Source organism: Ptychodera flava, chromosome 12 (genome assembly GCF_041260155.1).
Source record: "Ptychodera flava strain L36383 chromosome 12, AS_Pfla_20210202, whole genome shotgun sequence".
NCBI classification, from domain to species: domain Eukaryota; kingdom Metazoa; phylum Hemichordata; class Enteropneusta; family Ptychoderidae; genus Ptychodera; species Ptychodera flava.
Genome location: NC_091939.1, coordinates 26400366 through 26427970, shown reverse-complemented (window position 1 = coordinate 26427970; position 27605 = coordinate 26400366). Strand labels below are relative to the sequence as shown.

Genomic DNA, 27605 nt, shown 5'->3' with positions numbered 1-27605 from the left:
GGCTCTTCAGACTGAGTGAAGTAGAACTGGCGCGGTCGCATGAAAAAAATTCATATTGTAATTTCATTTTCCCAATCCATGGAACATATCTATTGGCATAGAACGGAAAGACATGCCGTATTAATTACCTGGAAGTGGAACATGATTGTGTTGTGGAAACAAAACAAAGAGGTCAACATGAGGACATATTCAAATAACCACATCTATAAATAGAACAGGGACACCACGTCGAGTCATTGATATTATTAGTGAAGGTGACCATTGGAGGTGACACATTTAGATGTGATTTGAACCAGTATACAAAGTGCCATACGTTGCTTCCTCAACAGACGAAATTTAGCATTCTTTAGCCTTCTTGTCTTCGGCAATGGCGGCTGATTTTCAGTTTACGTTGGTTTTCTTCTTGAGCGCAGTTTACGTGAGTGAAAGCGCCTCCGTGCTGCAGAACTACTACCAAATTCCTCTGCCCCGTCGCCCGCTCGGCTATGTGTACGACAACGGCGCGTCGACGGCGCCCGTGCAAATCGACCTGTTCGTGTGTCTGCTTTGCCCTGACAACAACAGCTCGCTGTCGACGGCGCTGGAAGTGGCGGATCACTACGGCCCGCGGCTCGTGAGGCTGACCCTGCATGGCTATCCTGTACCGTACTTGAAGGGTTCCTTCCTGGCAGCTCAGGTATGTGTGCTTCGAAAGTCAACCAGACTGTACAATAGAAGTGACTTGAAACACCGTTAGTTTTCAGCGTGTAGTCAAACAACGCCACTTTCGGAAAATTACCAACCTAATGGGTGGGTGGCGTGTGAACATGGTTTGTGTTTCATTATAGACAGCTTCTACTGTCTATGGTCTCATTGACACAGCATGTAATTACTCTCGCATGATTGAGTTTCACATTTTAATGAATATGCAAAAGAATGGTGTTTTTGCCTCTTGCAGTGTACGATATCGATCGTCGTCACAACCCTTTGTTGTGATTAAGGAACTGCAGTATTTTATTGCTTATAAAGTTGTAATAGCGTTCGAAGGTCATCTGTGTTGAAAGCCCAACGGGGCACTCGAATATTTTTACAATACTGCAATTGTTACGTGAGGCGAGCTTTGAAAGATATTCTGAAACATCCAACTGCCGTATTCATATAAACACAACCTTCCTGACTTATCGTTCAAATTGACCTCTAACTTGGTCGTATACGCTTCTTAAGAAACTGTATACAGTAAAATAGTTGAAGTGGCCCAGTGTCTAATCACGAATACGCCATACATTTCAAACGATGTGACAAAAAATTACAGCAAGGAAGATTTGATGACCCGACCACGGTGAAGTTCAAAGCTCATCTTTATTTTTCTCTCGATATTTGCGCGTCTGAAGTCACGCGGCGTATCCGAGTCATGGCCAGTCAAAACAGCGTCAACGAAAAAAAGGACGTAACCATGAGCTTGGTCCGATTTGACATAGAGAACGTAATATCTATAAAGGTGCCTATACTGACGCTATAAGAATTGGTTTAAATTTCGCATTTCTTGCACATCCCGTCTTCACGGGGAATTGTGATTAATCGAGTCAGAAAAAGAAGGAAAAACGAACGAAAGAACTTTGTGTTTGTCGGTACAGACGACAACGGTTCCCAGTGTATGTTCATTGCGGCCTTGACAGCTTGAACTTTCGTCTCAGGTCACGGTCAACAATGTTAGATGCCTATGAAGGTTTCACGAGTGCGCTTGCGCACTTTGACAGTTAAAAATTGTGTCAATGGCAGACATAATTAAAAACAGACCTTACAGGTTTCTTTTATTGTCATCATTTTGTTACTAAAGCGCGCAAGTCGTCATTTGCAAAGGTCAAGGAGAAAAATGAAATCGATCGATTGCGGACTCCACAAAAACTCACAGAAATCTGAAAAGGAATTGTGTAGCCGTCAAATGACAAATAACGCAGTGTCAGATTTCATAAAGAGGCCTATATACTATTCCGATCATGTACTAGAATTCTTGTGAATGTATTTCCAGCCCTTAAAGAGGTTTTTAAAAATCGTACAATCTTTATAAATTAAATTTAAAAATAAATCAACATATAATGCCTGGTTTTATGACATTGAGTGGCTTGGCGGGTCCTAACCGATTAAAAGTAAAAATGAAACAATGTAAGTCGATCCTTCAACAGGGACGAGGTTATAATAATCTTATATTGTTCGGATGGTTTGTTGACCTATTCACATTTGATCATATCACCTTACACGAGCAAGAGTTGACGGTAAAGAAATTGTGTCTACTGGCAAAGTCTGTGAACTTCAATACGTTGTTGTACCGTAAACGTAGATAAACAGATGTTGTCGAGTCTATATTTACCGGCATGCAATGCTCTGAGAACATACACGTCACCTCCGTCTGAGTCATCGTCCGGTCAGCACGGCTTCCTCAGGCCGGCGTATAGCATAGTCTCCCTATTACCAAGGGTGTTTTTTTTTGGGGGGGGGGGGGTTCGAGGGAAGGTCTCTACAAAAATAAACTCCCGTGCTATAGCCGGGTTACCTCTGAGTATGCAGAGAACAATCCCAGCTTACTTCTGACAGCAGATATTAAACAAACTTTGCTCACACTTTAACCCATGTTTCCCTCACACTTTAACCCATGTTTCCCCGTCCATAATATTGATGGGCAGAGAGAATTTTATATTCTATGGCGTAACTTTTTAAATCCTTGAAATGTTGTCGATTTATAAGGCCACCCGTGCTGTTAACGAGTTGGACCGATCGAAGACAGTGCAATACATGCAAGAAGTGCTGAACAATCAAGACCAAATCAAGGGATCAGGCGAAAACGTCAGCGATGCGGAAATTACAGAGTAAGTGACTGTATTAACTTAAAAGTGTTTTTGTAATTATTTTAAACTAACGTAATGCATGAATCTGAAGAGTCAATATTCGATAATCCTCTCTTGAAGTTACAATTTTGTTTGTTTACTTCAGGATATTGATCGGACAGGCCACAAAACTTGGTATATCTCGTGGAGACTTTTTGGGCAAATTTGAAGACAGCGCCACCAATCAACTTTGCCGATACGAGTTACAGATGGCAAATTCAAGTACGTACACCCAGGCTTGTGGCTTTATGCCGCTGCCGAGATCCATGACTTCATACCGTAGTCTACGAGGCAGAGGAATGACAGTCTGAGTGAGCGACGACAAACAGACAGATATGTATACATGTGTTTGTGTGTGTGCGTTGTGCCCGCATGTTTTAATATTCCCCCGTAGACCAGGGAGCGAGATTCCACAGACAATATGGTAATTCGCCATTGGGAGAACTTGAAATTGCAGGAATTATCAGTGACTTATTATAACTTGTTTGAGATTGGCAGCCGGCATAAAGCCGGTCTTACAAACGTCAAGTTGAATATCAGTTGTAAACACACCAAGGTCAGAACTAAGGGGCAAAATTAAGTGGTTATTCAAAAGTATCTAAACGCATAAACCAACTGGAACGCTGATAATTTAAGGAAGCTTTCAGCAATGGCAAGATTCATGAAATTTTAAAATGTCCCACCAATCTAAACGGGGTATTACGAAATTTCTGGAGTAGTTGATCTCGATAAACCATGTTGATTGACAGCTAATGTTAATTAATGCACCGAAATGTGAATAAGTTTCGTTTTTATGTAATATTATTTTCGATTCTGTGCAGGAGGAATCTACGCAGCGCCATGGTTTTTCGTGAATGGAATAACCGTCATCGACTTCAAACCAATTTGGACAATACACGATTGGACAGCGATTCTTGATCCGTTATTGACTGACTATGAAGAACCAGACGTAAGTTATATCTGACTCTTACAGGATATTTTGCTCGGCAGAGCATACTTTTTTTTTTACTGCAGAGTTTTAAGTGTATGTGGTGTTGATTAGAATGATCATTATCGTCATCGCCACCGATATCGTCATTATAATCATCATCATCATCATCATCATCATCATCATCATCATCACCACCACCACCACCACCACCACCACCATCATCATCACCATCATCATCATCATCATCATCATCATCATTATTATCATCACCACCACCACCACCACCACCATCATCATCATCATCATCATCATCACCACCACCACCACCACCTCCACCACCACCACCACCACCATCATCATCATCATCATCATCATCATCATCATCATCATCATAATCAGACTGAACATCATCACACTCACTGCCACAATCATAGTATACATATCTGCTTCAGAACTAATGCATTTAGATTTTCTCTCATATTTGAGAATATCTTCAGCGACGTAAATTCCAACCGGCACAACCACAAAATTAAAACTTTATATCCTTAGGAAATCGACACTTTAGAATGCTTCCATAAAACCTATAAGGTCTTTTTCTTCAATATAAAAATTTCTCTGCAAATCAAATTTTACCTTCTCTCTCCGCAGCCTGAAAACCCTCTGCCTACCTGCTTACCCGGTGAACCTGGCTGTGACTTGGAGCCTGATCGACCTGTACCATGTTCCGGGAGTACTTTATCTTGTTCGGTTGGTTTGGTTGCCATCTCACTGCTGTGGACCCTGAGGCAGAGGGATGAGGAATTGTGAAAAAATGTCATCACAGATCTACCAAGATAGAAATTCCTAATATGAGTATCACAGTATATTTACAGAAAGTTCAGATATCATAAGCCTAGAACGAGAACGAGTTAGCCATCATAGCTTCTCTAGAATGATTGTGCTACATAAAGTATACAACGTAACCAGACATTAGATATACACAGTCATGCTTTCAAAAATAGTGCTGGCCTCAATACATTCCCCTACGTGACCCCGATATACAACGAACAGCAGGCATTCCGAATGCGTTATTTTAAACCTGACAGGATAGGATTGGAGCGTTGAGGTTAAACTGAATAGCGAAACTAGAGACGATTCTAGAATGTTCCCTATCAGTTGCAGAAACCTTGGTGACATGACAAGTGTACCGTTGTCGTAGATATTTTTCATGGGGGATGAAATCAGTAATTGAAGAAATAGACTAATTCTCTCTTTAGTGGTTAGTGGAACGTTAAGAGCGGCAGTATGTTGCATGTTGGCAAGGGAAAAGACAATCAGATATTGGGAGAGGGTTGCTGAGATGCAAAACAAACTTGCTAAAAATAACTTTGGAAAAACACATTCACATTTATTTACTATTGTCCGCAAAGAAGTTTTGAATCCTGGAAGATATTTAAACATAACACGCAAGCTCCGCAAACAAATCGGTAATTCTCAGCATGCACAAACAAATTTGTATGTGGGCATCTTGATCACACCCTCCCGCGGTCTAATTGTCAATCCCTGAGAGCATTACGTTCCCGCATTTGGGGTCTGAAAATCACGGTCCGTGGTGGCGCTATGCCACAGAATGCTAGTTAACCTTATTTGTCTTTAACACAAATGTTATTTACGATAGCTATTGATTATGCTGTCTTCACCTTAACGATATATAACTTGTTTATAGTTCGAGCAAATTTTGATTTGTATTTTTGTTAACGAATGACTGCAAACATTACTGATTATGTTTTAAGGTATTTGAGATAATTAAGATCACTGGAAATAATAGGACAATTCTCATACTTAGGATTATTTGAAGTTAAGATACCGTGGTGATATTAAGGATGATGTCTATGTTCTGAAATCGGACACAACCTGACACACTGGCCGCTCATTTGATAAACTTTAGAAGAGAATGGTCAAAACGGCAAAAACGGATTTTCGAGGTCACAATTTGTTAGTGGGGTAAACTGGCGTTATGTCTCGCCTCGTAAGATTTGCGTCATTGGCACGAGGGACACCCGATGTACAGGACACATTTTTTTCACCTACCCACCACCAAAATTAAATTCAGTGATTGTCTGCAATGGCCTTGTGTCTTGTAGTTCCATGCAATGCTGTTGTTTTTTTATAACATTTCTACCGACAAAAAAAGAGAACTTACGACATAAAGATAATATTAATTTACAGCTATAATTTATGATATTATTATTTATAAGGAAAATAATTAACAATTAGAGGGGCCTGTTTTTATTATATGTAGTATTCCCCCTTTTTCCTTCTTAAACAAATTAAAATATGTAATTTGTAAAAAATAGTGCTACATTGCTAATCCTATTTGTCGATTTCAGTAATAAACCAGTAATTAACATGCGCTTGCTGTTATGTTCATTTTCTCAATGTATCCAGTATAGTATACCTTACTCAGTGTACTTAACCTCGAAGTAACCATGGTGATTAAATTCGAATGAAATGCGCATACCGAGTCGATGTTTCTCTGGGATCTGGTTTGATTTGATTTCTGGAGGAAGGTTTATTTTAACTCTTGGTCATGGATCGAAAGTTTTCCTTTCTGTACGCCCGAAATGTGTTTTAACGATGACTTTCTCCTGTCAACTCGTGGACGAAACAGAATATTTTAAGGTAGTACGCGCCTCGATGTTGAAACACTGCTTAATCCTTTCACCACCATGGTTTAGCCCAAATCCATTGTTAGCCATGGTGATTGTGGAGCTGTTTACAGGGAATTGGGGGTGAACAGGTTAAAATGTCCTAAAAGAAATTTTCGATCATTCGATCATTGTATGAATAAAATTTACTTATTCCATGAGCTTCGAAGTGGGTCCAAAAAGCGGTAGACCAAAAAAGAAATGTAAGAATTTTAAGAGTCTGAATATCTGTCCCCGAGGCGAATCCTACCTTAATTCAACAGAATGTTTTTAGTAGTGTGACATTTGCTTCTCATGACACGAAGATTAAGTTAAACACTTCGGTTAAAAAGTGTTCGGTCATCACAGTCGCAAAGAGTATAACGCGCATGTGTCATAGAATAGACGATGTTCCGCTGATTGCGAGATCTCGCGAGACTTTAATACATGCCCGTAGAAACAGGTTTCCAGCTTAGTAATACAAGTCGAACTTTGTATGGAACTAGAAAAAGTGCAGAAGTGAGCAAAGATTGCAACTTCATATATTTTATGCAGTGTTTAACGTAATTAGCGACTTGTCCTGTTTTACGCAGTTTGTCCTGTGTTGCGAGAACACGTCCATTGCGAACCACATATTCTCGCGGTATCTCAGAATGTCTCGCGCGGTTCGGAACATGGTCTATTCCATCGGAGCGCCGGCGAAGCGTTCGAAACCACGACAACGCGGATGAGAACACCTAATGTTCTCCATGACAACAGCAGAACTAATCGTCGAACGCAATGCCAAGTTTCTGGTCAGAAAGGAGATCAAGTATGCGATCAATGTCATCCTTTAATTGTATTGAGGCAAAGAGGGGCGTGCGAATGACATCCTATGCAGAGTATTTATTCCGACAGGGCTCGGCACGTGCCCAGTGGGGGCGCCTTCCAGCGACAGTTCTTACGGAGGTATTCCTTCACCTGGATGACCAAGCCAGGGGGAGAGCCGGAGTTGTCAACAAACACTGGTACAATATCTACAAGACGCCCCGTTTGTGGCGGCGGCGGAGTTTTAAGCTCAACGGCACCTTTCGCGACCAGCGGGCCCTGAAGTACGCTCGAAGTCTGGGACGCTACCTCGTGTACTGTTTCTTGACTTGCAGCATTCACAGCGACCGCTTCGCTAGGCGGTTTCAGAAATCGCTCACCAGCTACCTGCACTGTCTTTTCCAACTCAAGGCGAACTTGAAAGAATTCGCCTTCACGCAACTGGAACTTGATCGCTATTTCAAGGATGTCTTCGTCCGCGTCAAGATGATCAGATCTTTGACGAGGTTCTTGCGGTCGCAGAAGCAGTTGGTATACTTTGACATGACGTCATCCTGGATGAATGAAATTGAAGGGTATCAGGTATTGGACGCCCTGACTCTCAAGTGCCACTCCACTGTTGAGTACCTTCACCTGGAGGATTATTTCGGCTCTCATATTCCCGTTTATCGCTCGTCAGACTTCTTGGAGATAATGTCACGTTTCCGTTCCTTGAAAGTCATCAATCTCAACTATAACTGTCTTTCGAACGCCCTGCTGCTTCGGCTGGCAGAAAACTGCGGCAGCGCCCTGAGGACTTTCAACATCAAGTGCTTCAAAGAGGACCCTTACACGCAGCTCATTTGGGCCAGCTCCTGGGGCGAGCTCAAGAACGCCTGCAGGAAGCTATCGGTTTGTATCTGCTTCGACGGCGTCTTCGCTTACGAGACCGTCAAGAGGATACTGTCGTCGGCGATTCCCCTGACCCATGTGGACATGTTCGGCGACAACGAAGACGACAGCTTCGATCCGGACCTGACTATGAGGTATTTGGCGCGCAACTACCACGCCACCTTGCAGGAGGTCCACATCGACGTGCAGCCGGGATCTCGCGAAGTCGGCCAGGGTCTCTTGAAGCTCGTCCGAGAGTGTCAGCGGCTTTATCAGCTCGAGGTAAAAGCCATGGTGGTAGACCTCTTCTCGCTGCACCAGATGTTCAAGATCCTCAGAGACAAGCAGGAGCAGGGACAACAGCGCCCTCAACTTGAACTCTTCAAACTGATCGTGAACAATATGCCGTTGGAATACTACGAGCAGATGGCCACTGTATTCCAGGAATTCCAGAGCTTTTTCCAGGAATATCACCTGGAGTATCACTTTCAGGGTTATGATCATCTCGGGTTTCCGGTCGTTGATATGTAAACCAGTGAAAGGTGGTAAGGGTATCTGAGTCCGTGATTGTATGTCGCACTCATAAATCGTCTCTCTTGTATAGCCGATATTCATTCACTCAGTAACGCCATGGCAAAATTGTGTGGAACAGCTTCGTTTCAACTTGAGTGTTTAAACTAATTATTTGCTAAAATGTGTGACAATTGTATTTTGATGTCTGCTATTTCTACCAGCATTACTGCACACCGCTATCGATAATTGCCATTCATCTTCAAAAGAATGCTTGAAAAGTCGCGTCCCTCCATGAATCTGTATTCCCTTCTCATTCGGTGTAAAAATTAAACAGAAATGGCCAAATTTGTTGTGCTGTGTTTTGTGTTTTTATGTTTTGGGGTAGAGCTGGTGGCGACAGATCTGAAAAGCCCCGACCACGTACTCAGGGCCAGCAAAATGTGCAGCTCAACTGTCAGTAAGAAAAAAGTTAAAAGTGCATGTATTGAAAATTATTTAAATCTTTTGTATATGCACAGCCGCAATCTTTTGTTTCCAGTCAAGATAATTCGTTGCAATTACAATCAAACTGGCCTGTCTATACTTAGCGATTAGAAAATATATGAAAACTAGCCCATGTCAACGGCCAAGAAATAAAAACAAATGCCACATTTCGTTGCAGACACACGAGGGCGTGAAACATCCGGAATGTATACGCGTATACTTATGTGTGGCGTGACACGCACTAATATTGTACAATTGATTGGATGTTTTCATGATCACACTGTGCTGACATACAGAGATATAACAATCCAACAACTTGCTTGAGAGATTACACTGAAATTAGCGGACATTTGTTATCTCATGCTTCAAGGAGACAGAATGGACAAGGCTATATTATGTCACGTGATGGATATGTAATGGTACAAGGGAGAATTACAGATTTGTATACATGAATAGCTTCTTTTATTCTTAATTTTACTAAAACAACGGCATGTGCTTCCGCTTTCCCATTTTATCTTCCTTCAATGAATTTTCTTGTCGTTTGTCATAACGTAATCCCCGATATTTACAAAATTTGTTTTTATCGGAATTCCTGCGTTTTTCCTACATTTGCCAAACATGCACTTTTGCAAAAAACAGTAAGGCGGCATTTCATTTTTTTGTGCACAATTGTCGTTCTGCATAATTTTTGTCACTGACTAGGACCTTGTGACGGGGACCCTTTAAGAACTGGAATTCGTTTTGCGACCCCGTGGATAACAGGTTACACTTTTTTCGTCTTTCGGTAAGCTTTGCGCAATCACCAGACCAGTTTTGTAGTTTGATTCTTTGACAGCGTCTAGAAATGCATGACTGTTATTTTCTTCGTATCAAACATTAGAAAAACTCAAAAACATGTAGCACAAACATACGCCGGGCAAAAAGAAAACCACCAAAATTCTCAGATGAATAGGTGTACAAAATGATAGCTAACCATACCACAGGAGATAGCGAACCTCGATACCCTTGCCCCTGTCTGAAACAAATCAATTATAAAAAGAGCGCTTGTTATTCCCGGGAATTGTCAACTTTGAGAAAAGACGTCCGTAGACTTGAAATGAATGGGAGTAAATCACGGCCTGAACTTGAATCGAAATACTCTCATCACTGTGATGCAGCTAAATCAGCCTACCATCAGACTAGAATTGAGGGCGCACTGCAGATAATCGGATATTGTTTACGATTCGAACGCGATAACATCATGGAAAAGATAGATGTCATCTGCAAAAAACCTTACGCTATTCGAAGTATTACCGAACTCGCTGTTGGGTTGAATTCAATATGCTTGTACTGAACGATACAGGACAGATGTTGTCTGCCTGTCAAGTTGTAAGAGTAGGCCTAAGGTAGATCGCGCCTCGGGGACAGATATTTGGACTCCCTAACTTTAACAATTCTTTTCTGATATTCCACTTGTGGGAGTTCATTTTAAAGTTATTGGTGTAAGAAAACTTTTCACCGGCTTAGTTTTTCAAAATTCGAAAATTTATTTTTTCTCCATAAGGATAACACAGGGATGGGCGGCCATTTTGAATTTTAAATATCGGTAAATCTTTACTTATTTGTTTCTCTAGTACCAACATTTTCAAGGTGACCCCCGATTTTTATTCTTGATTTTGAAAGAGAATGGGTTGAGAGTTTCGTTAATTAAGGAAAATTTGTGCAAAAGTCTTTCACTTTCGAGGTGCATTCTACCTTAAATGTGACAATTCGGGTCTGAGAATCCGAGTCCGCCTCTCTGACATTCTTTCAGTTCCAGCCAGGAATTTCTGCGCTAATTGAATCAGGATGGTTTCACGTCTGACCATACTGGTATATTGTGTAGAATTGTTTCTTAACGTTGCATAGAACAGCTAAGATCCCCGAATTGTTTGATAGATCCATGTCTGAAAAGTAGAATGACACGACGCTGATGACGTCATGGTCGAACACGTACTTCGCACACTCAACAATAGCAGGAGAACAATAAGTTTTTCTCGAGGGTCTATGGCTTTACCCAAAAGGAGAATAATTTTAAAAGTTGTTCAGAAAAAAACTAACTTGATCAGTTTAAGGATATTTATATCAAGACACGCCAAACTGTGCTGCAAACTTACTCGATTTTGTTGTTACCGTGCAAGATATGAAATACTAGAAGATGGCTTTTATTATACAATTCGTTATTGTACTTAGATATTATTCCCTAATATTTTTCTTCGTTCAGCGAAGGAAAATACGAGTGACGTAAAGACATCACATGCACAAGCAAAGAATTCTTTATTTTTTGCAAAATAAAATAAGTTTTCCATGACGATTCCGCGTTTAAACTTTTGAACTACTATAGGAATAATATCAGTACGCCGTGCGGAAGTTGTCAATCATTTCCAGTCGTCCGTCGCTTGCATGAGCGAGGAACATGGCGTTCACGTTCGTTCGTGTATGGAGCAAATGCCAGAGGACCTCTCGGTCTGACAAGGACCTTGTATGGGGACCCTTTAAGTACTAGAATTCGTTAAGCGCCCCCGTGGAAAACAGGTTACACTTCTTCCTTTCGTCTTTCTTATACTCTATTTCAAAGATAGCATATGCCTAGAAATATATCACAGACGAAGATACGCTATTTTTCGGGAACAAATATCGACTGAATATCGACAGCGCGAACACAGTAAACGTCGCGTCGCGCCTGACCCTGTTTGCTATGCTTTCTGAATTTTAGACAGTTTTACTTTTTGAGGTATTTGTTTTCATTTATTTATAGAATGGACGTACGTCCATGTTTATAGTGCCGTGACGGTAGTTCTCTTCTTGGAGAATGTGGTGGCCCTGAGAAGGGCCGTTTTGTATGTGTATGCTTGGCATACAATTTACTTTGAGCTTGTGTATTTGGTTACGGCTTTGGTGCCCTCACTGACGGCGTGCTTGGCAAGCTCACCGGGTAGCAAGAGACGAACAGCCGTCTGGATCTCTCTGCTGGTGATGGTGGAACGCTTGTTGTAGTTGGCCAATCGAGATGCTTCAGCAGCGATACGCTCGAAGATGTCGTTGACAAAGCTGTTCATGATTGACATGGCTTTGGAGGAGACGCCAGTATCGGGGTGGACTTGTTTCAACACTTTGTAGATGTAGATACCATAGCTTTCCTTCCTTCGTCTCTTTCTCTTCTTATCTCCAGTACGTGCTGCTTTGCTGACACCGGCCTTCTTGGCAGCTTTACCACTAGTTTTTGCAGGCATGATGCTGAAAAATGTTCGGCTTTATTGAGAAAGGAGAATAGCACTCAGTTCTGCTGAGAAATGTAGAATGACAACCACACAAAAATTAGCCTGATTTATAAGCAAACACATGCAAATGAAGGATCGCTATTGTTTGGCGGGAAAAGGTGCGAACCATCAAGAAAGCAATTTTAGCATGGTAATTGATTTTGTGATACGTGGACGTGAGCTTACAGTGAAAGCGATAGTCACATTTATCTAATAAAAATGAAAGGTCGGGAAGTCTTTCTTTGCACGAACAAATCAGAAATAGTGTTAATTTACTCCAATCTTACGAAGGTTTCAAATTCAGCAATAAAACTCACACAACCCCTCATGTTATACTATTATCGAAATCGAGGTTGTAAACAAAACTTGCTATCACCATCAGTTGACAGGGCTGCCCTCAGTGTTGACGCATTTCTCCATACCAGCCAGAGCGTACGTAGCGACGCTAAGCTCATATTGTTATAGTTTATTGGTATATGTTTTCATCAAATGTACGTTTATGTGTATTAGTTTATGTTGTGTACTGTATTTATTCTCCGATTTTCGATAGTGCGCGCGCCTGTTGTGTTCTGGACAAATGAGATAAATTATTTTTCCAAACTTTGTTGTAAACAATTACATCTTTCGACTTTCTTCGCTTAAAAAGATGGCTTTAAAAATTAAATTTTATCCTCTGAAGCTTTAAAATTACCGCCATTTCAGCTTTCAGTGCCAACCCAACCCCTGTGGCGTAATCGATCACGATCATGATTGGCCAATCACGATAGTGCAAATCGAACGCGCCCCAAGTCCAAGTTTCAACTCAAACAAGGAGTCTGTGGTTTCGGGTTGTCAATGAAGGGCGCCCTCGCACAGCAAAAGTGGAACCTTTTCCCACCTTCACCAACGCACTAACAGGGGCTTTCGACGAACTTCGTGTTTACAGATCATTCGTTTCTTCCTTTCGGCTGTCGATGCCGCAGAGAAGTGACGTCTGGTCGTTGACGAACGCAAGAGACTTTACAAAGAGGAGCCAGGTTGTTCAAAAGATTGAATCAGACAAACTGTACTCGCAATACTTTCTTGAATAACGGATCCAATTTGCGAACCCGTGATTTACACTCTTCACTTCCGGAAACAAGTTCGGTCTCTTTATGTCTTAATTCTATCAGATATGCCTCTAGTCATTGCAATGTCAGATATTATCGATTGCTATTACATATTACGTCACTTACTTTTTATTCACGCGAATGTACATTTCGAAATACTATTCATTGATAAAAGAGTGAGAGGATAGATGGTCAATATGACAATAAAAAGTGACAGAAACCAACACAAACAGAATATGATAAACGCGGTAGTTCTCTTTTTGGAAAATGTGGTGGCCCTGAAAAGAACCGTTTGTATGGACTTTGCAATCGGCGATTTAACCGCAAAAACCGTACAGAGTACGGCCCTGGCGTTTGAGACCGTAGACCACATCCATGGCGGTGACGGTCTTTCTCTTGGCGTATTCGGTGTAGGTGACAGCATCACGGATAACGTTCTCTAAGAACACCTTCAAGACGCCACCGGTCGCTTCTTTTTACCTTCACACAGGCGAAAGATAATGACTCGATATTGTAATCGTAGTATCCCTTGAAAATGACGATTCTAGATGGCCTTTGCCTCCGACAAATAACATTCAGTGGGCTCACACCTCGTGGACTATATAATGACTGTATTGTCTAACTTTTTGCGAGGCGTTCTCATTGCATATGCAATGAGCTCCGAAACTGAATGTTGCTGAAATGGCTTGTACATCGATATATAGAGAAAGAAGAGTGAAAATGACTTTCATGTCAAACTTTAAATGAATTGTTCCTGACGTCAATTAAGAATGTGTGAAACTTTTCGCGCTCAAACGCTCGAAGATGCTGAATTTTGGCGGGATATAAGAAGTAGTGATAGAGGCATTACAGTGATTTACACGCTGATCAAATAGAAACGCACACGTGCTTCATTGAAACTTTGGGTGATGATCAAGCATAATTCAAAAACGACATTCTTTATTAGCTTTTTTGAACTGCAACGTTTTTATTGACCTCCGCGTATTTTTCCCTTTTTACTCTTTTTCAGGCCCCCCTTGCATATCCTTTAAAAGACAACTAATGTTGAAAACGTGTATATGTATGAGTTTTGAGTACTGAAATAGTAAAGTTCCACATGCAGTAATGAGTCTCACTTTCCAGACCCAATCAATTCTCATACGTCACAATCATGGTGAAGTGCGCAGCGATTCGCGAGCATCTTCTTTGGGAACTCAGCTAATTTGCAGCCATCGCGTCGAATGTCAGTGAACAATTCGATACTCATGATGCAATAACCTTTACGAAACAGCAATTACCGCTGAGAGTCGACTCCCGATGAGTGTAATTCAACTTGTTGTGTATTGGTTCTGCCCGGGCTCCACATTCAAGTCTCATTCAGTGTCCAAAGGACGCGAACAATTTAGATACTAACAGATAACACTAAACTAATTGCAATGTGGGAGTTTATAATTGTTATAATCTCAAAAAAATAAATAAATAAATAAATAAATCAGATTGCAATGGCTAAACGAGAAGCGGCGATTCTGAGTAACAATTTCTTTGTTTTGCATGGCCTGAAGAAATACTTTTCCGAGCCCGAGCAGTGATTTTACTTTCTTATATATATACATTATACCTCAATACCTTTAGGCTCAATTACTCGACCATCTGTGTTTCTCTGAATAAAAGAGTGATTTTATGTTAAAAAAAAGAGAGATTAACATTTTGATCCAGAATAGTGGTCCAACAGGATACCGACGCGGTAAAGAGTTGCGAAAACATGACTTTTTTGCCGGCATTTTACCAGCAACAAAGGTATAGGCATATACCCTAGAAGAAGGCGGGGCATGGTTCCGGTGAAAGATTATCCACCCGTCTATAGGCACTTAGCTGGTGGACTACATAACGCTTCTATTGTCTTACTTGGTGTGAAGCGTTCCCAGCGTATAAGCAATGTGCCTGAAATGGCGTTGACATAAATCACAGGAGGGCCTATTATTAATGTGAACTTTGTAAAGAAAGAAGTGTGAACATGACTTTCATGGCAATCTTTGAATGAATTGTTCCTGATGTTAATGTAGAATGTGCGAAAGCTTTCGAGCTCAAAGGCTCGAATATGTTGAATTATGGCGGGACATTAGAATTTGGCTTCAAACAAATACAGGTAGTGATAGAGACATTACAGTGATAGATACACTGTTCAAACAGAAATACACGTGCTTTGTTGAAACTTTGGGTGAGGCTGGAGCAAAGTTCTTTTACTTTATTCAGACGGCACGGTTTTATTTTACGCACTCTTCCGTGTATATTTTGTAACTTTAGTTCCTTTTCACAGCAAACCCCCGTAAACATCTTCCAAGAAAACTGATATTGAAAATTCTTATGTATTAGATTGCCTACGAAAACTGTAGAGTTTTACATAAAAAACTAGTATCGCCTTCAGTGCCATGTCACTCTGCTCAATGCAAAGTATTGTAAAGTGTTCAGCGAGTCGCAAAGACGAGAGCGAGTTTTGCCGTACTCTAGCTCGTGGAGAGCGTAGTGTTTCATTACAGTATGTTACAGTACCAGAAAGGGCGACTTTTCATGGTTAATAAAATGACTGTGAATAAGTTTCCAAAGTGTCGCTGGATGCTATTAAAAAGCGCTGCTTGTGAGGATCCAATGCAATAAAAAGCGATAGTTTGTCATTGCCTTTGAAGGGAATGACACATTCCTTCAATACACTTGAACGCTTGGGAAATATTTTTTAGAAAAAAGAGGGGGAGGGGTGCAAAAAGCGTTGTATTATTCTATGGCAGTGTCGTGGTTATTTCGTTTTGCTGGCTGAAATATGTTGAATCATCATAAACTTTCACCATTGTGTATGTGCGATCGCAAATCAACGACAACGTACTGTAAACTTTGTAATTTTCTCGTTATCAATATCTATATGTCACATGTTTGAACATGGGCAATGAGAGACTTCCATGGTAGGACGACTTCAGAAGAGTGCAGGCCTAAGTTTCAGGTTTAGGGCGCCATCACATGGCAAATGTGGCACATCGCTCCACGAATCAGGACTTTCGACGCACTGCGTGTTTCCCGATTGTTCGTTCCGTCCTTGGGACGGCTGTGGTGTTGACTTAAATAAGCTAATCAGCTGATACGCTCAGTCATTAACAAGTTGGCAATGTTTGCGCAGCAATTAGAGTGGTATGTACACTGGTTGAAGAGGAGATAAGGAATTGGAAACACAGTCAGACAGTTTGGAGTCGAAAGCTTTTATTTGAAATATCACAGTCAAAATTAATAAAATCAAATATTAAAGGTAAACCGTTGCACAAAGAAAACCTCCTCCCCAGCCAAGGGGACTTTCATCTGCCCCCTGTGGTGCAATATAGGAGCTACCGGATGTCCGGTTGTTGACTAATGCAGGGTGCTTTACAAAGGGGAGACCAGATTATTCAAAGTGATTTGAATATATACATCAGTACACGGAGGATCAAGTTTGCGAACCCCGGGAAATGATTCACTTTCACAGCTTGAATCAATTTTCAGTCCTGTTATTATTAAATTCAGAGTTACCTCTACTCCTGGCAATAACGGATATTGTAGCCATAATAAGAATACAATCGAAATCACTGCCGATCGCTTCAAACTATAAAATAGCTTCGTTCGTTTTTACACTATCACCGTCTGAAATACGCCAGGACACATCGATGACTTTTTATGAAGAGCAAACTTAAAAACTATGTCATCTTAAAGCAATGATAACTTTGGTGTGTTTCTCCATCATTTAAATATGTTCACTTCGAGATACAAAGAGTTAGTGAAATTTCGACACATTATTAAAAGGAGTGATAGAAACATTCATTAATGGAATCATATGAGCACGGTAGTTCTCTTTTTGGAAAATGTGGTGGCCCTGAAAAGGGCCGTTTGGTATGGGTTTTGTAATTGATGATCTAACCGCCGAAACCGTACAGAGTACGGCCCTGGCGTTTCAGAGCGTAGACCACATCCATGGCGGTGACGGTCTTTCTCTTGGCGTGCTCGGTGTAGGTGACGGCATCACGGATGACGTTCTCCAAGAACACCTTCAAGACACCACGGGTTTCTTCGTAGATGAGACCAGAGATACGCTTGACACCACCACGACGGGCCAGACGACGGATAGCTGGCTTGGTGATACCCTGGATGTTGTCTCGCAGTACCTTACGATGACGCTTGGCGCCTCCTTTTCCCAGACCTTTGCCTCCTTTACCACGACCAGACATGATTGCAGTTGAACGTGAAGATGACTTTGCTCACAATCTGCACCTTTATATAGATCGTCTGTGAACGCCACAGAAAACGCCCAATGAAATTTAAATGACAAGTAGTGAGCGAAACCTTTTCGCGCCGCGTTTGAACAGATCAACTGTTGTCTCATTGATTGGTCAACTAATGCATATAATTAACGCATTTCTCCAATCGATTATGTTTAGCAAAGGGCTTGTGATCTATTAGGGATAATTGCGCATTTTTCGATTAATTATGTTGACCGCTCTTTTTATGTACATAATTTTCGTTTTTAAACCTGCGTCCACGTCTAAACTTTAAAACAACAATCCTTTCACCAAAAATACTGTAAAACATTATTTCGCCAAGTGTCGGATGAAATGTAATGTGTTTACCAGATTTTGAGAAATCACCCTTTTTCTGAAAAAATCATCATGAATACGTACCAAGAGATGACTCACGTATGGGTTTATGTCACAATTGATTGCAGAATATGTTTAGCAGAATATGTTTACAAAGGGGAAAGATAATGACTCGAGTAGTATCATATGAAAATGACTATATATACGGGGCTTAGGACGCCAAGACAAGTGACCTTCAATTTCATTGCTAACTAAAATTACTGATGTTACATTACTTTCATTGTATGTACATTCAACAACTGCGGCACTGTCCACAATTTTCGACTCATAAAATGATATTACTAATTTAATAGATCGCACAAAAGACATACCATCCCTGAAATTTTCCACTTTCATTGTTGAAGTCTCTCTCTGTGTATCTCCACCGACATGCCATTTACCTTGATCGACAAGATGCAGTTCCCCGCTGGACCGTGTCAATTTCAAGCCCAAGCACATCGCGAAATGTTCGCTAAAAGTTTGTTAGCGGATGTTAGATAATCGGACAATAAAAGAATGTTTAGCCCTCATATTATGACTTATTAAATTTAGTTTAATTTTCAGATAATTTACCGTATTCCCTTTGCCACACCTGAACACATGGTCGACTCTTGAAAATGAGTTCATCATACAACCATCCACAAAGATCTTACATATGAGGCTCTACAGTTTCCCCATCGTGATGAAAAGATTTTGTACGACCCAAAGTACGCAAATGCTCCTATCAATAGCCCTCTAGTAACATAGGATTGTATTGAGCCTCAACACTATGATATTTAAACTTTTTACAGCTTTTTACGATGCCACCGACACATATAGCAACGTCGTCAGCCCTCAACAGGCATTTGCAAAACTTTCGCCGAATTGAATACGGCATTTTTGACTATAAATAAATCTTTTCTAAACCCGACCTACCGAATAGACATTATCTGAACCAAGTGCTTCATCGAATGCAAACGGCATTAACAGAAAGCGGAAGCTGCATTATATCCAGTAAAAATGAATAGAATGTTGAATTTCTTTTAATGTGAACAGTTGCAAAGTTTTCATAGAAAATAAAATGACCTTTTCTAATGAATGTATATATGCACATGTCTATTTGAAATATGTATTGTTAAGCAACCAATGTGACGGATTGATATAACAAGTTTTAAAGAGGTCCTTTTTGCTGTAGTTTATGATCTGGCTAAAAGCTAGACTTATGGCAGGTTTGCTTCTTGGGGCTTGGTTGTGGAGTGACCGTGCTTAGGGTGATCAGTATTGATTTGTTTGCAGTGCACGGCGGTAGTTCTCTTCTTGGAGAATGTGTTGGCCCTGAGAAGGGCCGTTTGGTATGTGTATGCTAGGCATACAATTTACTTGGAACTAGTGACGGCTTTGGTGCCCTCACTGACGGCGTGCTTGGCAAGCTCACCGGGCAGCAAGAGACAAACAGCCGTCTGTTCGGGATATTGTTCGTTGCGCGCCAAATAGTTAGAAAATGACAAAAATTATTTCCATATTCCCAACACGGTCCTTTTTAAGAGGTACCTATAGGCACAGAGTAACATCATAGACTGTCTATGGTACTCTGTGCTATAGGTAGCTACAATGCGTGGAGTGTTTAATATCACACGATGCAGCCATAGGTATGTTACTTTGCGAACATCATTTTTTTCTTTGCTGCCTCCACTTTGACCTCTTATCCACCATATGTCTATTTCTGTATGACTTTTATCTATTTTGAGGTTTTACGAACTTCTTGATTTACATAGGTACAAGCAAATTCGTATGTCTTGTTCAAACCGAATAATTCGAAGGGTATTAGACTTGCCCATGACTCTTGGAACATAATACAATCTTCCGAACTTTTTTATCGTGTCACAACTTTTTTTCAAGTTCACAACACGCTTACACGGTCTTACTTGGAGGCGAAAAAGATTGTCTTACTTTAAATAACTGGGAATAAATATCCTGCATGGAATAACTTTGTTTGCTACACAATAATTCGAAACCATACATCGTTATGCTAACTTTTGAGTAGAATGAATGTATAGACAAGATTACTCTGTCGGATGTATCTTAAATTACTCCAATCTTAACTTTCGATATATCTATAATATGTAATTCATCATTTTACCAAATTGCTGTTTATAACGTATTATTACACCTCACTCATTCAGCATGCACTGCCATTGGTTAAACACGACTCACGTGACATGTAAAAGAACTTGATGATGCCCTCTGCATTTGATATTACATCAATCGTCATTTTACTTACTGCGCATCCTTTCTGCGCATAACAAATTGTCGTTCGCTTGTACTTGCTACCACAGGGTACAGGGGAAAGTCCCCTGGGGTGGGGAGGAAGGTGTCTTTTGTGCAACAGTTAACCTTATTTGATTTTATTAATTTTGACTGTGATATTTCAAATAAAGAGTTCAACTCTACACCGTCTGACTACTTTATTATTACCGACAAGTCCTTATCTCCTCTCTAACTTGTGTATACACCACTGTAATTGCTCCTAAAACATTGCCAACTTGCTAATCCGCTGTCCGTATCAGCGGATTAAGTGATTGAGTCAACACCACAGCCGTCCCACACGCATTTGAAATATCATGGTCAAAATTAATAAAATCAAATCAGGTAAACCGTTGCACAAAAGACACCTTCCTCCCCACCCCAGGGGACTTTCCCCTGTACCCTGTGTTGCTACTATCGCTGCGAAAGGTCATGCGAGCTGTCACCGGCACAGTTAGACGATATTTTGATGCAAGTAAACAGCAAACGAACGAAAATGGCAACAAGCAATGCAATTTCTGAGTTCAGCGACTATGCAAGCAACAAATTTGGATACGCCACCGAGGAGATCGGCAAACTTTCAGCGGCAATCCTGGACTCGGCACTGACAACATTTTACGCTGAGGTCCGGACTCAGAAAGGCGAACTGTACTCGAAGAAGTCTTTGTGTTTTTGTATCTTTGCATGTTTGCTTGTTCGGTGTAATAAAAATAATAACACATGAGAGCTAGGGCAATATCACGATTTTTTGCCTGCCCTCGGGCTGGTGGTCATGATCGAAATACTGATGATGCCCTCGTCACGGCTCGGGCATCATCATTATTTCGATCATGACCACCATCCCTTGAGCAGGCAATAAATCGTGACATTGCCCTCGCTCTCATGTGTTATTATTTAACTATTCCCCTGAAATGGAAGTTTTAATGACTCAAGTCGAAGTTCGTTTATTTCCTTCGGCCTTCTGAATTTTGTTTATCATTTTCACCGTAACTCAACTCGCACCCAGTCATACACCTCGATTTCTCAACGGGTCAACATAAACTGTCATTTTCCTTTTTGTGAATATGAATTGTACATTGTCTTAGCCTGTGGTAGAGAGGCGACCTCCATGACCGGGGATTTAGGTCAGACGGACAACTTCAGGGTATAGAGTCGTTTATCAGTCCCAAATTTCTTGTTGTAAAGAAAGGGCGTCCTCAAGAGACAAAATTGGACTGAAATTGGGAAAGTGAAATTTAGTTATACTGTTTTAACACCATAGAGTTTCAATTCATCTCCTGGGATCTCATACATAAATACATCTCTGTCATTTTCGATCGAAACAAGGGAAATAAATGGGACATGCACCATTGAACTGTGGTACTTTCTTCTGGATTGCTGAATGTACGTGCATTTGATCATTTGAAATGTCATATTCGAGATATAGTTAGTTTCAAAAGGGTTCAATATGGAAAGTGAGAGAAACCAACAAGAAAAGAATTATATAGACACGGTAGTTCTCTTTTTGGAAAATGTGGTGGCCCTGAAAAGGGCCGTTAGGTAAGGGTTTTGTAATCGGTGATCTAACCGCCGAAACCGTACAGAGTACGGCCCTGGCGTTTCAGAGCGTAGACCACATCCATGGCGGTGACGGTCTTTCTCTTGGCGTGCTCGGTGTAGGTGACGGCATCACGGATGACGTTCTCCAAAAACACCTTCAAGACACCACGGGTTTCTTCGTAGATGAGACCAGAGATACGCTTGACACCACCACGACGGGCCAGACGACGAATAGCTGGTTTGGTGATACCCTGGATGTTATCTCGCAGTACCTTACGATGACGTTTGGCGCCTCCTTTTCCAAGACCTTTTCCTCCTTTGCCACGACCAGACATGATTGCAGTTGAATGTGAAGATGACGTTCTCAGTATCTAAACAGCTTGATATAGATTATTTGCGAACGCAGTAGAGAACGCTTGATATAGATTTACATAACAATAATAGTTACCTTTTCTCGTGCATGGAAACATAAAAGACACTACTGATGTCTAATTGGCCAATTAATGCATATAATTAACACATTTCTTCAATCCTTGGTGTAAATCTGATGACTGGCAAGCTATATCACAGGGAACAGATGAAAGGACCCTGGGGTGGGGAGGAGGGTTTTTTGTGCAACGGTTTACCTTATTTGATTTTATTAATTTTGACTGAGTGTGATATTTCAAATAAAGAGTTCAACTCTACACCGTCTGACTGCTTTATATATTACCGACAAGTCCTTATCTCCTCTCCAACTTGTGTATACACCACTGTAATTGCTCCGAAAACATTGCCAACTTGCTAATCCGCTGTCCGTATCAGCGGATTAAGTGATTGAGTCAACACCACAGCCGTCACACACGTAGTAAAATAAGGGTCCTTCTTTTAATGCGTGTGGGACGGCTGTGGTGTTGACTCAATCATTTAATCCGCTGATACGGACAGCGGATTAGCAAGTTGGCAATGTTTTCGGAGCAATTACAGTGGTGTATACACAAGTTGGAGAGGAGATAAGGACTTGTCGGTAATAATAAAGCAGTCAGACGGTGTAGAGTTGAACTCTTTATTTGAAATATCACAGTCAAAATTAATAAAATTACTTGCAGCAATAAAGAAAACAGTCAGACGGTGTGGAGTTGAACTCTTTATTTGAAATATCAGAGTCAAAATTAATAAAATCAAATAAGGTAAACCGTTGCACAAAAAAACCCTCCCTCCCCACCCCAGGGGACTGATTTCTTTCCCCTATGGCTATATCCGAGGAGTATAGACTCTCCTTTATAGACCTTTTTCCGGTTATCCCACAATGCATTGTAGTTGCAATATCAAACACCGGATATATACTCAAAACAACTAAAACATACTGATTTGTGTTGTACAACGGATTGTTATAGAAGAATGACACATATTTGCAATGCAAAATAATGCCCCATGTATATTCTAACCATCAGCGACGATAATATAGGTCAGGGTGCAATCTGCCATAGAGTTCTACGAGAAACATACCCTGCGTGTACCCTACGGCTGAGAAATTCTATGCGTAACCATAGACCCTCGAGTTCTCGAGAGTGTATGGCGTAACGTACGCTTTGTATAGCCTGGCGCGCACTGGATCATGGAACCGGTAAAAGAACTTTTGTGACTATGACGGATACCGACGCAGTAAAGAATACAATGACAAGTCATTTTACCGACATTTGATGAGAAAGGGACGGAAAATGTCCAGAAAATGTAGAATGTGTGAGACCTTTCGCGCCAAAACGCTCGAACATGGCGACTTTTGACGGGACATTATAGAAGTTGGCTTCATACAAGTACAGCTATTGATAGAGACGTTAAAGTGTCGACGTTATACGATGTCCAAATAGAAACTTCGGCGAAGCTTTCGGTGAGGATCGAGCAATGTGCCAAAGCTACCTTCTTTAACATTACTGAAATTGGACGTCTATCAATTTTCTAGATAACATTTACGTATACCTTCGTGTATTGTATGTTCATTTTTGCTTCTCTTCAGGGCCACCACATCTTCTAGAATAGAACTATCCTTTAGGATATCTATCCTTTATCCTTTTGCTACAAGTCACGTGTATTAATTGGTATGCAAAAACAGTAGAGTAGGACCATCTTTAACGTGTTGTCACTCGATAATCAATGTACTGTCCCAAATGTCCAATTTATCATTTCCTGCCTCCTGTTAAAACGCGCTGCTCGTCAGGGATCATAATATCCAAAGCAATCAGTTATGCCCCGCTCCAGTTGCCGTGGACAGTTTTTTGTTTGCTTGTTAGGTGGTACCACTTTTAGCTATTTATTTGGTGATCGTAGCGACACTGTCTTCATGAAATGTTTTGTTTTCTTTTGAGGACCACAATTGGAATACGTTTTAAACTTTTTTGTGCAATCCTCGGCAATTAATTTTCAGTTGTTTTTCTTTACTGTAGCAGTGTTGTTGTGCTTGGTGTAATTTTATCTAGTACTTTTTTGGTATTTATTTAATATTCTGTATTTTAACGTGTTCCTAAATATTTCTCTAATAAAATGAAATCAAATCAAAAACCACTTAGCACGAAGAAGAAGAAGATGATAATGAAGATTGAAGATTGTAAAGCTAATAATCTCCATGAGATTAAGGCTCTGCAAAAGAGTTGAAGAAAAAGTAAGCAATCATATGAAAGGATAAGTCGTCTGAGAGTTACGAAAAGACGTTAATGGGCGTGAGTGCCGAAGATTCACAGGGAAAGTGTTCCATGAAGAAAAAGAAGCATAAGAGAGAGGTAGTTCACCGAAATAATTTTTTTGTGCGTTTGGGTTCTAGAGAATGTTGAAATTCGACTGTTGTCTTTAAGAATAATACTGGTGAAGAAGATCAGTAAGATACTGTGACCCCGTGCCTGATATTGAATTGCAGCAATCGTTGAATCTTTAAGTCACTTATTTCTTTGTTTTTAATGTAAAGCGCATTGAGATATTTAAATATGTAATGCGCTATATAAGAAATAATTATTATGATTATGATTATGTATTCGGGATCGATGTAATAGGAAGCCAAATGAGAGATTTCAGACAAGGTTGGGCATGGTCAGATTTTGTAGCTATACAAACAAGCCATGCAGAAGAATTTACCCGAAATTATCCTGAATATATATATATATATATATATATATATATATATATATATATATATATATATATATATATATATATATATATATATATTCAGGATATTCAGGAAAGGTATATATATATATATATATATATATATATATATATATATATATATATATATATATATATATATATATATATATATAACACAAAGTGCTTCACCTACAAAGCAATGATAGCTGTTCCTTAAGTTCCATGCATCCTGCAATCTTCAGACAGAAGTGAAAGTTTTTTTGCTCTACACTTTGATTTATATGGTTGGGACGTACTATTCTCTTTCTAGGTGGTGTTAAAATTTGATAAACAATATTTGTTTTGTGGTGACATTTTGAAACCAACTCAGATCGTTTGTTTAACAGTGTAGATTTGTCAGCATTGATAATGTGCAGCTTTTCTGATATACAAAGATTGCATCATCGCTTGCTTATGTTAGATTAACTCGATGCTTTGTCAGTAAACGATCACAAGACGTCGAAGACTTTGTCCCTGTCTTTTAAGTTCCAAATAAACCTCGACAACTCTGTGCTATTCCTGCATTTGGAGTTACGGAACGAATGCATGTGATTAGCAAAGCGGGCCTTGAAGGTGTTATCAATGAGGCCGATGTAAACCTTCTCCTTGTTGACTCCCGTTGATACCTTTGCCTTGTATACGACACCTTGACTTGACAGTTACCTTTCAACGTGCAAGCAGACTTGTCCCGGCAATTGCAATCAGCCGGTCGATCTTTACACTGGTTTCCGGTGTTTGTGCCCTTAATAAGAAGTTGGGGTTGGCGTTTGAAAGTTTCGTAGAGGAAAGTCTGAGCATAATTTTAAGTCTTTCACTTTCGAGGAGCATACTAACTCAATGAACAAATTCACCATTACTGTCAGAATTAATGTCCTCTAGTATACTGAAGCAATAGCTAATATTCGAAGCTCTTTGCGCGTTTAACCACATACACTCAAACGCTGTTGTATCAAATTTCAACTTGAGCACGCCTTCCTTTGCGTAATAAAATAATGATAGTAGACTCCTGGGGAGAGGGAGAGGGTGGGGGAATGGAACAGATTGTCAATTATATTGTTCTACTATCTTTGCAAACTTTTCAAATGTTTTGGATATCGTTTACTGTTCATCAGTTGTCATAACATCTTACGTGAGTCATGAAGAAACTATGCAATATCATGTTAGTTCGAGCATATATGTTCCGCATTGGTTATAACAATTTCTATGTGTTCATGTGGCACATCTGCACAAAACGCAAGGTACTGACTTGAATGTCAACCGATGAAACACCATACATAAATGGAACTGTTGTTAAGACTGTACATTTAACAAAGCAGTCTTATGTGATCCGAGTATTAACTTACATTCGTAGTGTATCCGACTTTTTTGGACAAGCAACCGAATGCCATTTCTGACAAACATGGAAGGCAAACCGAGATTATAAAGTGTATTACGTGATCTGTGAAGATTTCTCGTCATTATTTTTTCAATAATATGACCACATGACTGCTGAACAATTTCGTTTAAACGGCACATCTTGTAATAAATCCTTCAAGGGAAACAGCGCTCTTTATGTCCGTGGATTAAAGAGCCAGTAACTCAAACTCTTTATGATTGTTTCACTGTCAATCAATCAATCAATCAATCCATCAATCAATCAATCAGCAAAGTTTCTCAGCGCAAAAATCTAAAAACAGTTTTTAGCTCTATGACGCTCAATGGCTAAAGCACATTGTATGCTGTCGAGAACATGTGCGTTTTCAGGATTTTTTTCTGGAAAGTTTCCAATTTTTTTTGAAAATTTCCAAGTTTTGTTTGTCAATAAGACGTCTATGCTGCAAGTGAAATTCACTATTGAGAAAGTTGCGACGTTATACACGACAGTAAAAAGACGATTGAGCGATGGTGTCTTATGCGTAAAATCAACACACACAGCAAGTTTTGTGATTGAACGGGTAGAGAGAGAAAGTTAAATTCGTAGTCTCTGTCTTTCGAAGACCGCGGATTGGACTACTGACCACGTCAAGGCCGAAATTTGCAATGTAAGAGACTAGCGGGTTTTTTTTTTCTGAGTAAAGAAGACTGAATTCCTAGAACCCGGCCAGACTTTTTGCCTCTGACCGTTATTATCTAAAATCTACCGACCACAAGATTTGTTAGCTACATGAATTTGACTTTGATACAGTGATCTAACATCAATAATTATTGAAGGCATCAGAATACGGATAGCGGCCCCGGGGGTCCAGAGGCCAGAACAGAGTCGTATATCTCTATCATGTTCAGATGCATGTCTTGTCGTGTAAGATTGTGAAATTGTCGATAGGTTTTCGTAATAATGTTCATTTGTTTCGTTTTTTGCATGAAAGGCCAAACAAAAATGGTTTTCAAAAATAGGGTAGGTAGGTCGGCAGGAATATTTTTTTTCCAAATTATTTTTATTTTTAAATATGCATTTTTCAGAGGTTCAGGGCGGTCAAACACTGGCCACAACATTTCCAGAAAAAATGTATCATACATTTAAAA

General features: G+C 40.2%; 5 protein-coding genes across 6 annotated transcripts; 2 read left to right on the top strand and 3 right to left on the bottom strand.

Annotated features, from left to right (window-relative positions):
* The first annotated feature begins 205 nt into the window (after nt 1–205).
* Nucleotides 206–6295, top strand: LOC139145528 (uncharacterized). 2 transcript variants are annotated; one of them, XR_011554944.1, is made up of 6 exons: nt 212–676; nt 2722–2843; nt 2968–3083; nt 3683–3810; nt 4441–5393; nt 5450–6183. XR_011554944.1 is itself a non-coding variant. In XM_070716755.1 (5 exons), exons 1-5 carry the CDS (start codon nt 368–370, stop codon nt 4597–4599), a joined length of 834 nt encoding a protein of 277 aa, XP_070572856.1. In that variant the 5' UTR covers nt 206–367; the 3' UTR covers nt 4600–6295. The 2 variants fall into 2 exon arrangements, 1 of the variants encoding a protein (XP_070572856.1); XM_070716755.1 differs by having other exon boundaries at nt 206–676; nt 4441–6295.
* A 792-nt stretch (nt 6296–7087) lies between these two features.
* LOC139145527 (F-box only protein 39-like) lies at nt 7088–8972 on the top strand. The gene has a single exon (XM_070716753.1). It carries the CDS (start codon nt 7239–7241, stop codon nt 8664–8666), a length of 1428 nt encoding a protein of 475 aa, XP_070572854.1. The 5' UTR covers nt 7088–7238; the 3' UTR covers nt 8667–8972.
* A 2587-nt stretch (nt 8973–11559) lies between these two features.
* Nucleotides 11560–12432, bottom strand: LOC139146130 (histone H2B, gonadal-like). The gene has a single exon (XM_070717557.1). The coding sequence runs from the start codon at nt 12380–12382 to the stop codon at nt 12014–12016; it is 369 nt and encodes a 122-aa protein (XP_070573658.1). The 5' UTR covers nt 12383–12432; the 3' UTR covers nt 11560–12013.
* Nucleotides 12433–17405: 4973 nt separating this feature from the next.
* LOC139146213 (histone H4) lies at nt 17406–17717 on the bottom strand. The gene has a single exon (XM_070717621.1). The coding sequence runs from the start codon at nt 17715–17717 to the stop codon at nt 17406–17408; it is 312 nt and encodes a 103-aa protein (XP_070573722.1).
* Nucleotides 17718–21967: 4250 nt separating this feature from the next.
* On the bottom strand, nt 21968–22279 carry LOC139146212 (histone H4). Its single transcript, XM_070717620.1, has one exon. The coding sequence runs from the start codon at nt 22277–22279 to the stop codon at nt 21968–21970; it is 312 nt and encodes a 103-aa protein (XP_070573721.1).
* Between the last annotated feature and the right edge of the window lie 5326 nt (nt 22280–27605).